Raw genomic sequence first — 12,064 nt, forward strand, 5'->3', positions numbered from 1 at the left:
AGAGAGTGTGGAGAGAGGAGGGAGTGGAGCGTGAGAGAGTGTGGAGAGAGAGAGTGTGGAGAGAGAGGAGTGTGGACAGGAGAGTGTGGAGAGAGAGAGTGTGGAGAGAGAGAGAGTGGAGAGAGAGAGTGTGGAGAGAGAGAGAGTGTGTGAGGAGAGAGAGTGTGGAGAGAGAGAGAGTGTGGAGGAAGAGTGTGGAGAGAGAGAGTGTGGAGAGAGAGAGTGTGGAGAGAGAGAGTGGAGAGGAGAGTGTGGAGAGAGAGAGAGTGTGGAGAGAGAGAGTGTGGAGAGAGAGAGTGTGGAGGAGAGAGAGTGTGGAGAGTGAGAGTGTGGAGAGAGAGAGTGTGGAGAGAGAGAGTTTGGAGAGAGAGAGTGTGGAGAGAGAGAGTGTGGAGAGAGAGTGTGTGGAGAGAGAGTGGTGGAGAGAGAGTGTGTGGAGAGAGAGAGTGTGGAGAGAGAGAGAGTGGAGAGAGAGAGTGTGGAGAGAGAGAGTGTGGAGGAGAGAGAGGTGTGGAGAGAGAGTGTGGAGAGAGAGAGTGTGGAGAGAGAGAGTGTGGAGGAGAGAGTGTGGAGAGAGAGTGTGTGGAGAGAGAGAGTGTGGAGGAGAGAGCGTGGAGAGTGAGAGTGTGGAGAGAGAGAGTGTGGAGAGAGAGAATGTGGAGAGAGAGAGTGTGGCGAGAGAGAGTGTGGAGAGAGAGGAGTGTGGAGAGAGAGAGTGTGGAGAGAGAGAGTGTGGAGAGAGAGAGTGTGGAGAGAGAGAGTGGGGAGAGAGAGAGTGTGGAGGGAGAGAGTGTGGAGAGAGTGTGGAGAGAGAGAGTGTGGAGAGAGAGTGTGGAGAGAGAGAGTGTGGAGAGAGAGAGTGTGGAGGAGAGAGTGTGGAGAGAGAGAGTGTGGAGAGAGAGAGTGTGGAGAGAGAGAGTGTGGAGAGAGAGAGTGTGGAGAGAGAGAGTGTGGAGAGAGAGTGTGGGGAGAGAGAGAGTGTGGAGAGAGAGAGTGTGGAGAGAGAGAGTGTGGAGAGAGGAGAGTGTGGAGAGAGAGAGTGTGGAGAGAGGGTGTGGAGAGAGAGTGGTGGAGAGAGAGAGTGTGGAGGGAGAGTGTGGAGAGAGAGAGTGTGGAGAGAGAGAGTGTGGAGAGAGAGAGTGTGGAGAGAGAGAGTGTGTGGGAGAAAGTGGAGGGAGAGAGTGTGGAGAGAGAGAGTGTGGAGAGAGAGAGTGTGGAGAGAGAGAGTGTGGAGAGAGAGAGTGTGGAGGAGAGAGTGTGGAGAGAGAGAGGTGTGGAGAGAGAGAGTGTGGAGAGAGAGAGTGTGGAGAGAGAGAGTGTGGCAGGAGAATGTGGAGAGAGAGAGTGTGGAGAGTGAGAGTGTGGAGAGAGAGAGTGTGGAGGGAGAGAGTGTGGAGAGAGAGAGTGTGGCGAGAGAGAGTGTGGCGAGGAGAGAGTGTGGAGAGAGAGAGTGTGGAGAGAGAGAGTGTGGAGAGAGAGAGAGAGAGTGGAGAGAGAGAGTGTGGAGAGAGAGAGTGTGGAGAGAGAGAGTGTGGAGAGAGAGAGTGGAGAGAGAGTGTGTGGAGAGAGAGAGTGTGGAGAGAGAGTGTGGAGAGAGAGAGAGTGGAGAGAGAGAGTGTGGAGGAGAGTGTGGAGAGAGAGAGTGTGGAGAGTGAGAGTGTGGAGAGAGAGAGTGTGGAGGGAGAGTGTGTGGAGAGAGAGAGAGTGTGGAGAGAGAGAGTGGATCGAGAGAGAGTGTGGAGAGAGAGAGTGTGGAGAGAGAGAGTGGAGCGAGAGAGAGTGTGGAGAGAGAGAGTGTGGAGAGAGAGAGTGTGGAGAGAGAGAGTGTGGAGAGAGAGAGTGTGTAGAGAGAGAGTGTGTAGAGAGAGAGTGTGGAGGAGAGAGTGTGGAGAGAGAGAGTGTGGAGAGAGAGAGTGTGGAGGGAGAGAGTGGAGAGAGAGTGTGGAGAGAGAGAGTGTGGAGAGAGAGAGTGTGGAGGAGAGAGTGTGGAGAGTGAGAGTGTGGAGAGAGAGAGTGTGGAGAGAGGGAGTGGAGCGAGAGAGAGTGTGGAGAGAGAGAGTGTGGAGAGAGAGAGTGTGGACAGAGAGAGTGTGGAGAGAGAGAGTGTGGAGAGAGAGAGTGGAGAGAGAGAGTGTGGAGAGAGAGAGTGTGTAGAGAGAGAGTGTGGAGAGAGAGAGTGTGGAGGAGAGAGTGTGGAGAGAGAGAGTGTGGAGAGAGAGAGTGTGGAGAGAGAGAGTGGAGAGAGAGTGTGGAGAGAGAGAGTGTGGAGAGAGAGAGTGTGGAGGAGAGAGTGTGGAGAGTGAGAGTGTGGAGAGAGAGAGTGTGGAGAGAGAGAGTTTGGAGAGAGAGAGTGTGGAGAGAGAGAGTGTGGAGAGAGAGTGTGTGGACAGAGAGTGTGGAGAGAGAGTGTGTGGAGAGAGAGAGTGTGGAGAGAGAGAGAGAGTGGAGAGAGAGAGTGTGAGAGAGAGAGAGTGTGGAGGGAGAGAGTGTGGAGAGAGAGTGTGGAGAGAGAGAGTGTGGAGAGAGAGAGTGTGGAGGAGAGAGTGTGGAGAGAGAGTGTGTGGAGAGAGAGAGTGTGGAGGAGAGAGTGTGGAGAGTGAGAGTGTGGAGAGAGAGAGTGTGGAGAGAGAGAATGTGGAGAGAGAGAGTGTGGCGAGAGAGAGTGTGGAGAGACAGAGTGTGGAGAGAGAGAGTGTGGAGGAGAGAGAGAGTGTGGAGAGAGAGAGTGTTGGAGAGAGAGAGTGGGGAGAGAGGAGAGTGTGGAGGGGAGAGAGTGTGGAGAGAGTGTGGAGAGAGAGAGTGTGGAGAGAGAGTGTGGAGAGAGAGAGTGTGGAGAGAGAGAGTGTGGAGAGAGAGAGTGTGGAGGAGAGAGTGTGGAGAGAGAGAGTGTGGAGAGAGAGTGTGGGAGAGAGAGAGTGTGGAGAGAGAGAGTGTGGAGAGAGAGAGTGTGGAGAGAGAGAGTGTGGAGAGGAGAGAGTGTGGGGAGAGAGAGGAGTGTGGAGAGAGAGAGTGTGTGGAGAGAGAGAGTGTGGAGAGAGAGAGTGTGGAGAGAGAGAGTGTGGAGAGAGGGTGTGGAGAGAGAGTGTGGAGAGAGAGAGTGTGGAGAGAGAGTGTGGAGAGAGAGAGTGTGGAGAGAGAGAGTGTGGAGAGAGAGAGTGTAGAGAGAGAGAGTGTGGAGAGAGAGTGTGGAGAGAGAGAGTGTGAAGAGAGAGTGTGGAGAGAGAGAGTGTGGAGAGAGAGTGTGGAGGGAGAGAGTGTGGAGAGAGAGTGTGGAGAGAGAGAGTGTGGAGAGTGAGAGTGTGGAGAGAGAGAGTGTGGAGAGTGAGAAGTGTGGAGAGAGAGAGTGTGGAGAGAGAGTGTGGAGAGTGAGAGTGTGGAGAGAGAGAGAGTGTGGAGGAGAGAGAGTGTGGAGAGAGAAAGTGTGGAGGAGAGAGTGTGGAGAGTGAGAGTGTGGAGAGAGAGAGTGGAGAGACAGAGTGTGGAGAGAGAGAGAGTGTGGAGAGAGAGAGTGGAGAGAGAGAGTGTGGAGAGAGAGAGTGGAGAGAGAGAGTGTGGAGAGAGAGAGTGTGGAGAGAGAGAGTGGAGAGAGAGTGTGGAGAGAGAGAGTGTGGAGAGAGAGCGTTTGAGAGAGAGAGTGGAGGGAGGAGAGTGTGGAGAGAGAGAGTGTGGAGGGAGAGAGTGTGGAGAGAGAGAATGTGGAGTGAGAGTGTGGAGAGTGAGAGTGTGGAGAGAGAGAATGTGGAGAGAGAGTGTGGAGAGTGAGAGTGTGGAGAGAGAGAGTGTGGAGAGAGAGTGTGTGGAGAGAGAGAGTGTGGAGAGTGAGTGTGTGGAGGAGAGATGTGGAGAGTGAAAGTGTGGAGAGAGAGAGAGTGTGGAGAGTGAGAGTGTGGAGAGAGAGAGTGTGGAGAGAGAGTGTGGAGAGAGAGAGTGTGGAGAGTGAGTGTGTGGAGGAGAGAGTGTGGAGAGTGAAAGTGTGGAGAGAGAGATTGTGGAGAGAGAGAGTGTGGAGAGAGAGTGTGGAGGAGAGAGTGTGGAGAGAGAGAGTGTGGAGAGAGAGAGTGTCGGAGAGAGAGAGTGTGGAGAGTGAGAGTGTGGAGAGTGTGGAGGAGAGAGTGTGGAGAGAGAGAGTGTGGAGGAGAGAGTGTGGAGAGTGAGAGTGTGAGAGAGAGAGTGTGGAGAGTGAGAGTGTGGAGAGAGAGAGTGTGGAGAGAGAGAGTGTGGAGAGTGAGAGTGTGGGGAGAGAGAGAGTGTGGAGAGAGAGAGTGTGGAGAGAGAGTGTGTGCGGGGGAGAAAGTGGAGGGAGAGAGTGTGAGAAGGGGAGAGTGTGGAGAAGAGAGAGTGTGCGGAGGGTTGCGAGTGGAGGGAGAGAGTGTAGAGGGAGAGAGTGTGGGGGAGAAAGTGGAGGGAGAGAGTGTGGAGGGAGAGAATGTGGAGAGAGAAAGTGTGGAGAGAGAGTGTGTGGAGGGAGCGAGTGGAGGGAGAGAGGTGTTGGAGGGAGAGAGTGTGGAGAGAAGAGAGTGTGGGGGAGGAAAGTGGAGGGAGAGAGTGTGGAGGGAGAGAGTGTGGAGAGAGAGTGTGTGGAGGGGAGCGAGTGGAGGGAGAGAGTGTGGAGGGAGAGAGTGTGGAGAGAGAGAGTGTGGGGGAGAAAGTGGAGGGAGAGTGTGGAGGGAGAGAGTGTGGAGAGAGAGGAGTGTGTGGGGGAGAGAAAGTGGAGGAGAGAGAGTGTGAAGGGGGAGAGTGTGGGGAGAGAGACTGTGTGGAGGGGAGCGAGTTGGAGGGAGAGAGTGTGGAGGGAGAGAGTGTGGAGAGAAGAGAGTGTGGGGGAGAAAGTGGAGGGAGAGAGTGTGGAGGGAGAGAGTGTGGAGAGAGAGAGAGTGTGGGGGAGAAAGTTGGAGGGAGAGAGTGTGAAGGGGGGAGAGTTTGGAGAGAGAGAGTGTGTGGAGGGAGAGAGAGTGTGGAGAGAGAGTGTGGAGAGAGAGAGAGTGGAGGGAGAGAGTGTGGAGAGAGAGAGTGTGGAGGGAGAGAGTGTGGAGAGAGAGGTGTGGAGAAGAGAGTGTGGAGAGAGTGAGTGGAAGAGGAGAGTGTGGAGAGAGAGAGTGTGGAGAGAGAGAGTGTGGAGAGAGAGAGTGTGGAGAGAGAGAGTGTGAAGAGAGAGTGTGGAGAGAGAGAGGGTGGAGGGAGAGAGTGTGGAGAGGGAGAGTGTGGAGAGAGAGTTGTGGAGAGAGAGAGTGTGGAGAGAGAGAGTGTGAAGAGAGAGTGTGGAGAGAGAGAGTGTGGAGGGAGAGAGTGTGGAGGGAGAGAGTGTGGAGGGAGAGAGTGTGGAGAGAGAGAGTGTGGCGGGAGGGAGTGTGGGGGAGGGAGGGAGTGTGGAGGGAGAGAGAGTGGAGGGAGGGAGTGTGGAGGGAGGGAGTGTGGAGGGGAGGGAGTGTGGAGGGTGAGGAGTGTGGAGGGAGGAGAGTGGAGGGAGAGAGAGTGGAGGGAGGGAGTGTGGAGGGTGGGAGTGTGGAGGGAGAGAGTGTAGAGGGAGAGAGAGTGTGGAGGGAGGGAGTGTGGAGAGAGTGTGGAGGGAGGGAGTGTGGAGGGAGGGAGTGTGGAGGGTGAGAGTGTGGAGGGAGGGAGTGTGGAGGGAGGGAGTGTGGAGGGAGGGAGTGTGGAGCGAGGGAGTGTGGAGGGAGAGAGAGTGGAAGGAGGGAGTGTGGAGGGAGGGAGTGTGGAGTGAGGGAGTGTGGAGGGGTGAGAGTGTGGAGGGAGGAGAGTGGAGGGAGAGAGGAGTGGAGGGAGGAGTGTGGGAGGGTGGGAGTGTGGAGGGAGAGAGTGTGGAGGGAGAGAGTGTGGAGGGAGGGAGTGTGGAGAGAGTGTGGAGGGAGGGAGTGTGGAGGGAGGGAGTGTGGAGGGTGAGAGTGTGGAGGGAGGAGAGTGGAGGGAGAGAGTGTGGAGGGAGGGACTTTGGAGGGTGGGAGAGTGGAGGGAGGGAGTGTGGAGGGTGAGAGTGTGGAGGGAGAGAGTGTGGAGGGAGAGAGTGTGGAGGGAGAGAGTGTGGAGGGAGGGAGTGTGAGGGAGGGAGTGTGGAGGGAGGGAGTGTGGAGGGTGAGAGTGTGGAGGGGAGAGAGTGTGGAGGGAGAGAGTGTGGAGGGTGAGAGTGTGGAGGGAGGAGAGTGGAGGGAGAGAGTGTGGAGGGAGAGAGTGTGGAGGGAGGGAGTGTGGAGGGTGAGAGTGTGGAGGGAGAGAGTGTGGAGGGAGAGAGTGTGGAGGGACTGAGTGTGGAGGGAGGAGAGAGTGGAGGGAGAGAGTGTGGAGGGAGGGAGTGTGGAGGGAGAAGAAGGAGTAAAGAAAAAGAAGAGTGTGGAGGGAGGAGGAGAGAGAGTGTGGAGGGAGGAGAGAGTGGAGGGAGGAGAGAGTGGAGGGAGAGAGTGTGGAGGGAGGGAGTGTGGAGGGAGGGAGTGTGGAGGGGTGAGAGTGTGGAGAGAGGAAGAGTGGAGGGTGGGAGTGTGGAGGAGGGAGTGTGGAGGGAGGGAGTGTGGAGGGTGGGAGGAGTGGAGGGTGGGAGTGTGGAGGGAGGAGAGTGGAGGGAGCGAGTGTGGAGGGAGGGAGTGTGGAGGGTGGGAGTGTGGAGGGAGAGAGTGTGGAGGGAGGGAGTGTGGGAGGGTGGGAGAGTGGAGGGTGGGAGAGTGGAGAGAGGGGAGAGTGAGTAGAGAGTGTGGAGGGAGGAGAGTGTGGAGGGAGGGAGTGTGGAGGGTGGGAGTGTGGAGGGAGGGAGTGTAGAGTGGAGGGTGGGAGTGTGGAGGGAGGGAGTGTGGAGAGAGGGAGAGTGGAGGGTAGTGATTGGAGAGAGTGTGGAGGGAGAGTGTGGAGGGAGGGAGTGTGGAGGGAGGGAGTGTGGAGGGAGGAGAGTGGAGGGAGGGAGTGTGGAGAGAGGAAAGAGTGGAGGGAGAGAGTGTGGAGGGAGGGAGTGTGGAGGGTGGGAGTGTGGAGGGAGGAGAGTGGAGGGAGCGAGTGTGGAGGGTGGGAGTGTGGAGGGAGGGAGTGTGGAGGGAGGAGAGTGGAGGAGGGAGTGTGGAGAGAGGAAGAGTGGAGGGAGGGGGATTGTGGAGGGAGGAGAGTGGAGGGAGCGAGTGTGGAGGGAGAGTGGAGAGAGGGAGTGTGGAGAGAGGGAGAGTGGAGGGTGGGAGTGTGGAGGGAGGGAGTGTGGAGGGAGGAGAGTGGAGGGAGCGAAGTGTGGAGGGTGGGAGTGTGGAGGGAGGGAGTGTGGAGGGAGGAGAGTGGAGGGAGGGAGTGTGGAGAGAGGAAGAGTGGAGGGAGGGAGTGTGGAGGGAGGAGAGTGGAGGGAGCGAGTGTGGAGGGAGAGTGGAGAGAGGGAGTGTGGAGAGAGGGAGAGTGGAGGGTGGGAGTGTGGAGGGAGGGAGTGTGGAGGGAGGGAGTGTGGAGAGAGGAAGAGTGGAGGGAGGGAGTGTGGAGAGAGGGAGAGTGGAGGGAGGGAGTGTGGAGGGAGGAGAGTGGAGGGAGGGAGTGTGGAGGGTGGGAGTGTGGAGAGAGGGAGTGTGGAGAGAGTGTGGAGGGTGGGAGTGTGGAGAGAGGGAGTGTGGAGAGAGTGTGGAGGGTGGGAGTGTGGAGGGTGGGAGTGTTGGGGAGAGCGGGTGTGGGGAGCGAGTGTAAGCGAAGAGTCTGTGGGGAATGTCTGGGGTAACATTAAACAGGCGTTTTTCTTTTCCGTTAGTGAATAATTTGACTTCAGTTTCCGGAGATTGGAGCGGCAACAGTTCAATCCTTCTTTCTCTCTCTCCAGTTAATAGATTGTGGGAATCATTCCGTTTTGGAGATTTGGAGGTCGATTCCGAAAGCTTTCATTTTCAGTAAGTTGGTAAATAAACAAAAACAAAGCCACAGCCTCCCACCGGAAACTTGTTGAATACTCGAGTAACATACAACCTGCCCAACGGCACATTTACTCTTAATGCAACCCAAATCCCCATAGCTCAAAGCCTAACTTGATTGCTTGAAAGATTTTCCTTCCTTTGAATTTTAGCCAAAAATCAGGAAATGAAATGCAGAAAAACATCCAAAGATGTGCGGGTTAGGTTGATTGGCTGTGATAAATTGACCCTTAGTGTTAGGGGGATTAAATACATGGGGTTACGGGGATCGGGTGGGATATGTGTCGGTGCAGGCTCGTTGGGCCGAAATGGCCTCTATCTGCACTGTGGGGTTTCTGTGATTTCTGTGAATAAGCACAATTTAAAGTTTGTACTTTTCAGTACAAGTACTTTGGCGCCTGACGGGTTAAAATAGTCATCCGAGTGGCAGAAAGAGGGAATTTGAGCAGGGGAAACCTATCACGGGCTGTGAAAGATATATGAAAAGTCACGAACCATATTCTATGCTGAGTCAGTGAGTCTTAAATAACAATAAAATCTATATCCATTTAAAGTGCAGGAGCTGGCAGCTGATGATCTCCACCGTCAAACATTCATATCGAAATAAACACATGGGTGCCGGGCCGTGGCGTGTCTCTTTAATGTACTGGTATTAATGTTCTTATTGTAGAGGTCAGAATTAACAAGCAGAGAGATAGCCGATAATTCACCTTATTTTAACTAAATGAATCAACTCGAGTCTAACGAGAAAACGGCGTTAAAATTATTGTCTGCATCCAGTCTCTGGTTTTTGCCCGAATGTCGACATTGAACGTGTTGGGAATCAGACAGTTAAAGGCAATAGACGATTGGTTTTGAAGTGAATCTGAACCGTGTCCTCCTCAGGAGGAGGTTGGATTCAGTTTGCGGGTTACATTCCTGGAGGGATTCCCCTCCACCTCTACCTGATTTTAGATTTAAAGACGGGACTCGGAGAAACTGTAATAAAATGTTGTTTGGGGATCTAAAGGATAATCCCTTCAAGTAGGCAATGAACAGTGACTGCGAGAAATGAGTTGACTGTTCGAGTGATATTCTTACTGGGCTAATTTTAAGACAATTCAATCGTCAACATTAACACAATAGCAAAATACTGCGGATGCTGGAAATCCGAAATAATAACAGAAAACGCTGGAAAAACTCAGCTGCTCAGTCAACATAACGGGAACTAGTCCCCATATGAGGTTTGGAAGTGATTTTACTGGTGTTATTTGTAGCTCTCTCCGCCCATTCGGCAGGATACAGTACTCACATTTCAGTGATGTTCTCCATCTCTGCTGCCGAAGAGAGGACGGGGAAAGCCACGATGCCGGGGTCTGTGCAGGTGATCCTGGTGCTGCTGCATCTGCAGGAGGAAGGACAGGCGAGAGCCAAGCTGCTAAATCCCAGCAAGATCCCCAGCAAACAGACCAGAGACTTCCTTAGCCTGTCGCACCAACATCCCGGGTACGAGGAGCCCATCCTCGGCTCGCCTCTCCGCCACACTCCAGATCGGATGTGATTTCCCAACAAAAAAAAGAAAACAAAGGTACAAATCCGTGTCTCTCACGACCAGTACCAGCAGTTTTTTGTTTTATTTCTGAGAGAATCAAGGAATCCGGGATAATCCGCCAATAGAGAGCAGCAGTAACTGTGCGGTCTCCCTCTCTGCGATCTGCAGCATAAACAAAATATTTCAACGATGTCTCCAGTTTGTAAATCCTGTCAAGGAGCTTTCTGACTATATATATACTCTAGTCCCAGAGGGGCGATCCGAGTGTTGTATATGGTACAGGGAAGAGAAGCCGCTTCCCTGTCTATCCGGATCCACTACTTCAGGCTCCGGGAGAGAGGTGGAGTGAGTCTGTGGTCACTGGGGTCTGGAGCATCGTTCCTGCCGCAGTGGTCAGTCAGTCAATCACTCAGTCCTCGCCACCAACTTCCCCCCAGCTGCCTGATGCTGACGGGGCTCTGTGCGATCTTCTTTAATTCTCTCCCCCACCCCCCTCCCACCACCTTCTCACCAAACTATTAGATTTTGTAACATCCAATTCGAGAAGCTGCTGAACATGACGTGGGGCTGACGCACGAAAGGGGATGAAGCGGGGTATTTTTTTGGCAAAAAAAACTATAAAAGAGAGAAAAAGTAAAGAAGCGGTTAAAGGTGTCGGACGTGAGCTTGTTGGCAATGAGACTGGAAATCTGCTGCCTACCGGGGCACCGCAGAAGTAGCTCAAACCCCTCAGTTTCCAAATCACTTCTCTTCTGCCCGTCCAGTATTGTCGGTGCTGGAATACCGAGAGCCACACCGGCTGCACGGAATTAGCGGTAGTCCCGACTCTTCAGTTATCCGGCTCTCACACACACCATCTCAAATAACCTAGGGGTAGCATATATAACTTGTAAAATAGTCTGACAAAGTGTCCCCTATTATAATTCGCGAGTGCCTGTTAGTAGTTTTGTTACAATAATGTAATATACCAATCCTCCTGTTTGTTGGGGGGCTAAAAGTGATTTTATCGGGAGGGCAATCACGTCGTAATAAATATAGGGAGAGGGTACAAGCCGGTTCAAGTCCGCTCAAGAAAACCGATTTCAAAGGTTTCCCCCTCCAATTGAATTGCTCTGCCCTTAAACAATTTGTACCCTTGTGTGCGTATATATATATAAATATATATATATGTGTGTGTGTGTATATGTGTGTGTGTGTGTGTATGTGTGTGTGTGTGTATATGTGTGTATGTGTGTGTGTGTGTGTATATGTGTGTGTATATATATATATGTGTATATGTGTGTGTGTGTGTGTATGTGTGTGTGTGTGTATATGTGTGTGTATATATATATATATATGTGTATATGTGTGTGTATGTGTGTGTGTGTGTATATGTGTGTGTGTGTGTATGTGTGTGTATATATATGTGTGTATATATATATATATGTGTATATGTGTGTATATGTGTGTGTGTGTATTTTGTGTGTATATTAATTTTTGTACTGCAGCACTTGAGTCTGTCACGGACATCACTGTGTACAATGTAGATAACAGGCAGTCAAATTGCTAAAATTGCTAATATTACACGCAGATATTGAATTACAGCATCAGTCAAAAATGATACCATGAATTCACATACAGACGTGATCGAATTCCCGCATTTAGCTCAATGACTTTTAAATGGTCTCTAATAAAAGAACATGTCTGAAAGGCGTTCGGGTTATTGCGAACCGTACTATTCTTTCCCCAAGTCTGTGTGGGTAATACGAAAATGCATTTCATAAAAAGCTCACGTCCTTGTAATACACCTTGCAGCAAAAGCCCTACAAGACTTTGATCTTTTTACACAGGAAATGCAGTACCGTTGTCTGTGCACAAAATCCGCCAATTTTCATAACAACTGATTGCTGAATAATAACGTGATTGCAAAACGTGTTACCCCCTCTCTCTCTCTCTCTGTCGAATTGCCTCTGTTAGACTCTCCAACTAACACCCCCACCTCCGCCCCACACACACACACACGCAACTCCCAGTGAATTTTCCCGCAGTGATTTCGCACTTTGCAGCAATCCAACAAACAGTCTCACGAGCTGGTCTGACACCTACCGGACAACGGAGCAACTGCAGCTTCCAAAAATAAACGCCACCGCAGCCCCGACCGACTGCTGTCTGCGGCAGCGCACGTCTTTCTGTCTTCTCCCCTTAACCCCCGCTGCCAATTTCCTTAAGCAACGGTGCAAGCTGTAAGTTCTTAAGCCACTTTTAAATATGCCCGTCTAAAGGTTGAAATTGTAAAATAATGAACGGAATGAAATTAATTGTGTTTTGTACACTTTTTTAAAAAATCGTAAAAGACTGATCATTAAATATAAATTAACAAATAAAAAACATCCCAACTAGGCGAGACGATATCCATATTTTAATATGAATTTTGCAAAGTGCAATTATCAACTCAAATACGAATAGGTAATTATTTTAAGACGTTCAAGTCTGGGTCTCACCTGCTGGGGAAAGGCGCGATGTCAGGACCGCATCGGAAGAACTGCACGATCGAAATTACATGAACCATGAACCAAGGTGAGGTTGCTAGGGACTTGAGGTTTTGACCCCGCCAAAGTGAGGCCGAGATACAGATATATGTACAATATCAAACAGCTAAGGACGGCCCCAAGTGAATAAATAA

General features: G+C 52.1%; 1 protein-coding gene across 3 annotated transcripts in view; it reads right to left on the minus strand.

Moving 5' to 3' along the window:
* The window catches only part of ntrk2a (neurotrophic tyrosine kinase, receptor, type 2a), a 440,469-nt gene extending 430,569 nt beyond the window's left edge, over nt 1-9,900 (minus strand). For all 3 annotated transcript variants that reach the window (XM_085985245.1, XM_085985243.1, XM_085985240.1), the window contains exon 1: nt 9,163-9,900. In XM_085985245.1, the coding sequence (XP_085841371.1) occupies nt 9,163-9,371 (209 nt within the window). In that variant the 5' untranslated portion in view covers nt 9,372-9,900. The remainder of the gene's footprint in view (nt 1-9,162) is intronic.
* Nucleotides 9,901-12,064: the final 2,164 nt, after the last annotated feature.

The sequence above is a fragment of the Somniosus microcephalus genome, chromosome 1, assembly GCF_052327205.1.
Source record: "Somniosus microcephalus isolate GS21.2 chromosome 1, FLI_Smic_1.0, whole genome shotgun sequence".
NCBI classification, from domain to species: domain Eukaryota; kingdom Metazoa; phylum Chordata; class Chondrichthyes; order Squaliformes; family Somniosidae; genus Somniosus; species Somniosus microcephalus.